The sequence below is a fragment of the Austrofundulus limnaeus genome, unplaced genomic scaffold, assembly GCF_001266775.1.
Source record: "Austrofundulus limnaeus strain Quisiro unplaced genomic scaffold, Austrofundulus_limnaeus-1.0 Scaffold106, whole genome shotgun sequence".
In the NCBI taxonomy this organism is placed as follows: domain Eukaryota; kingdom Metazoa; phylum Chordata; class Actinopteri; order Cyprinodontiformes; family Rivulidae; genus Austrofundulus; species Austrofundulus limnaeus.
Window position 1 is genome coordinate 1138668 of NW_013952508.1, and position 3853 is coordinate 1142520.

At 39.2% G+C, this 3853-nt stretch overlaps 2 protein-coding genes across 3 annotated transcripts in view; both read left to right on the forward strand.

Annotated features, from left to right (window-relative positions):
* si:ch211-188c16.1 (FYN-binding protein) overlaps window positions 1-1696 on the forward strand; it is a 25447-nt gene extending 23751 nt beyond the window's left edge. Inside the window, exons 16-19 of the mRNA XM_014013822.1 lie at window positions 260-355; window positions 444-457; window positions 681-714; window positions 877-1696. Coding sequence (XP_013869276.1) covers window positions 260-355; window positions 444-457; window positions 681-714; window positions 877-961 — 229 coding nt within the window. The 3' untranslated portion in view covers window positions 962-1696. The remainder of the gene's footprint in view (window positions 1-259; window positions 356-443; window positions 458-680; window positions 715-876) is intronic.
* A 236-nt stretch (window positions 1697-1932) lies between these two features.
* LOC106521305 (lipid phosphate phosphohydrolase 3) overlaps window positions 1933-3853 on the forward strand; it is a 30092-nt gene continuing 28171 nt past the window's right edge. Inside the window, exon 1 of one of the 2 annotated variants that reach the window (XM_014013824.1) lies at window positions 1933-2246. In XM_014013824.1, coding sequence (XP_013869278.1) covers window positions 2111-2246 — 136 coding nt within the window. In that variant the 5' untranslated portion in view covers window positions 1933-2110. The remainder of the gene's footprint in view (window positions 2247-3853) is intronic. The other variant, XM_014013823.1, reaches the window with a different exon arrangement.

Consider the following 3853-nt stretch of genomic DNA (forward strand, 5'->3'; position numbering starts at 1 on the left):
TTTTTTTAACCGACCTCAAAAAAAGTTATCGTGCGATTAATTGATTTATTGACTATCGCGACAGGCCTAAACATGATATGAATTTGAGGTCATACCGCCCAGCCCTACAGTATACTGACAGTTTGTAATCTTAACCTGTGCTCTTTAGTTAATTCCATTGTTACTCTTTAAGTTCTAGGTTAACTGTGTGTTGCAGGAAAATGAAATTAGTTTTCTGTGTAATTATTGTAAATGATTTAAAATTGTTCTGACTCCACAGGATCAGTCATGAAGCCCTGCAGAAACTGGCCTTCATCCTTCAGTCCACTAAAAATGAAACCTTTGACGTCTCAGATGAAGGAGCAACTCCTACAAAGTACCGTAGACCTTTCCTCTACCTGTTACCACGTTTTTTTAAATAATATTTCACTGTTAACTGTATATTTTATCTGCTTTATTTAAAGTGTTGAAACATCAAGTAAGTTGTTTTGGATTATTTCTCTGGCGCTGCTGTTGTCACTGCTTCTGTGGTTAACACTGATAACGGTGAAGGTCCTCACAGATCACCAGGGCTCATAAGATGGAAAACAACTTCACTTTATCTGCTTTAACTCAGACAAGCTGCTGTTGCTCGTTTTACCGACAGCAGTTCAAAGCTGATGTGACGTTTGTTTCTGCTTGGTTTTTATTTTTTTATCTAGGCTTCTTGTGCGCGGTTGACGAACCTCCGTATCTGTAAGTGTTGAGTTTCCCTCTAATCAGTGAGACAGCTCGAGTCTCTTTGATCAGCGTTAACAGAGACGGCTCATATTCTTCAAAGAACAGCATACTGTATGTTTGAGTTTAGTCTTTTTTGGTCATTTTTCTTAAGTGTCCTGTTTTTGTTGTGTTTGACAGCGAACAGGACGTTGACTTCACAGAGATGGAGCTCCTGCCTCCTCCTCCCCTCTATGCTGATAACTTTGATTTATACATGAACTGAAGCAGGGACTGTTCCTGTCAGACATCTACTGTTGGAAAACTAATATTGAATTTAAAATGAGTTTTCTCCTTTCTGTGGAGGGAAACAGCATCATGACTGCACTGAGTTCTTGATTTCTGTTTAGCACACAGTCTTGTTTTAGTCACTAATTAAATAAATGATGCACAAATATAATATTGCACTTAAGCTAATGGAGGTAAATAGTTATTTGTGATGAATTAAAGGACAATTTGGGATATTTTGAAGGGGGGGTTCTGTGGAAAGATTTTGAGCAATTAATATCTTACCTGTTGCAGATGGAAATGGGTTTGGTCTGACAGGATTGGTGAGACCAAAATGAGTTGCTGTCGTCTTAAATGTCAGAAATGTCATAGTGACTGATGTAAACACGGCTTCATCTTTCACTCATTTATTTAAGTTTATTTAAAAGGTTATTTACATCTATGCCAGCACAAGCACTAGTAGGAATTACACAATATTTAATGCAAAATTAACAGTGTACAGGTTTAAATAAGTGTTTGCATGAATCTCAGTGAATTTTTAATTTGCATTCAGACTAGCCATTAGCTCTTCAATCCCATCAGACATGAACTGTGAGCTGTTTAAATAAAACGTTAACTTGTTTTTCAACAGAACCAGGATTTAAAATGGTCAGAAAATCCCTTTTTAAAGTTTGTCCATGTCTACACGTGTTTTCTGTTTCGATATAACATCAAATAAAAGTTTTGACAATGAGTCGTGCTTTCATTTTATATTTCTCATGGTGACTGGTTTTCCAGATAATATTAGGAGGGAAAACGGCTGTGTTTAATGGGAAATGATGGATTATCCGACCATGAGTCCTGCTGCTGATGTTCTGACTGCAGCATCCCCCCCCCCCCCCCCCGGTGTCGGTCTGAGGTGGGCGTGGCTGGACCCTCATCTGGTCTGAGTGGGGAGGAGGAGCCGGAGGTGGTCTTTGTTGGAGCTGGGCTGTCTACATAAAGGGAGAGAAGAAAGGATGCTCTGCAGGAAAACAGAAGCAGATCTCCGCTGCAGACTTGCACGAGCGTTTTTGACTCGTGTTAAATAGTTGAGCCCGAGCTGACCGGACCAGAACCAGAACCGAGTTTCTTCCTTCCTGCTGGAGGCACACATTAAGTGTTTTAAATGCAACGTTTGATCTGTGAGAAGACCATGGCAGCCGAGACGAAGAACGGCGGGAGTTCCCTGAACAACCCCGCGTGTAAAGACCACAGCAGGACCAAGCTGCTGGTCGCTGTGGACCTCTTCTGCTTGTTTTTAGGTAACAACTCCTTATTAACTCTTATTTTATTACAATATGAATATACCCGGAAGTGTCGCCTTCATTTTACGACTTTAAAACTTATGGCAAAGTAATGTTTAGCTGCTGTAGTACCAGCAAGGTCCAAAGAAACTTTACTTTGTAAAAAAAAAAAATTACATTCATTAAAAATCGCATTTATTGTAAATGCTAAAAGATAAATTTGAGTATTAAAAAGTAGCTTAAATCGCTCCGTTACTATGACAACATGGTAAACATTGAGTTGTGTACGGAAGCCGAGAAAGGATTTTTAATTGCGCTCGTTTTCTTGTTTTAACAGATCAGATCGTTCTGTAGCTTTGTTACCAGAGCAACTCCAGCCTAAACATTTAGTTTTTATTATTAGGATTCATGTTTTTACATTAATGCTGCTGTGGAAACTGTGCAGGCTGAGGGGAAACTAATAAATCTGCTTCCCCAGGAGGAAATACCTTTGAATGTGCTCTCTCTACACCTGAGCTCTGTAAACCTCGGCTCTGACTTACATTTCCTGTAATGCTGACATTGTTCAGCCACAGGAACTCTTCTGATGTGGACATGGTGCAGGTGTGTAAATGTGAATCCACTCAGGTCCTGTAATGTGTCACAGCTGCAGACTCTGGCTAAATTTCTGTAGTTTTTTATTTTTTAGGCTGGTTGAGGCCAGTCTGCAAAGCTTCAAACTTTTAAGCATTAACTTTCTATACAATTCTGTTTCGTAGAACTTGAGTCCAAAGCTTACCTCAAAATGAAAACTCGTGCAGACTCATGGGAAATCCAGTTCTCAAAAATCTCAAGTTTTTACAGAATAAACACTTTATGTAAACTTTATTTAGGTTTGATCGACTATTCTTTGCGAAGGCGAAAGCTGAATGAAACTCTGAGAAGTAAAGGATTATGCCCTTGTTGATGTGACAAAAATCAAAACCAGACAGAACCTTTTCTTTTGGGCGTATGGGTCTAATATTGATGTGTTTTTGTGAAAAGACAGGTGAAGAGCAGCTGGTCGAGGCTCTTAGAAAATACAACGTTCTTTACAACCTTTACAGCAAAGCTTCAGAAGAGTTCAGTGGAAGTTTTGTTGGAGTAAAACAGTTATTGTGCACAAACGAGACAGCGTGGAGACACAGGCGGCTCTCTGTGGCAGTGCTGGCTCAATGTTTCGAGCAGCTCTTTAAAACAAATGCTTTTTTATTGTTTTGTTTCCTCCTCGTCATGTTTATGTGTTTTCTAATACAGCGGGTAAAATAAGTATTGAACACGTCACCATTTTTCTCAGTAAATATATTACTAGAGGTGCTAATGACATGAAAGTTTAACCAGATGTTGGTAACAACCCAAGTGATCCAAACATACAAAGAAATCAAACCATAAATGTCCAGAAATGAAGTTATTTGTAATAATGTGGAATGGCACAGGGAAAAAGTATTGAACACATGAAGAAAGGGAGGTGTAAAAAGGCATGGAAAGCCAAGACACCAGCTGAACTCTCTCAGTAATTAGAAAGCAGCTGATTCAGTCCCAAATGATGACCAGGTATCACACAAGAACCATCTGATGATGGGTAAAAGTAAAGAGCTCTCTCAAGA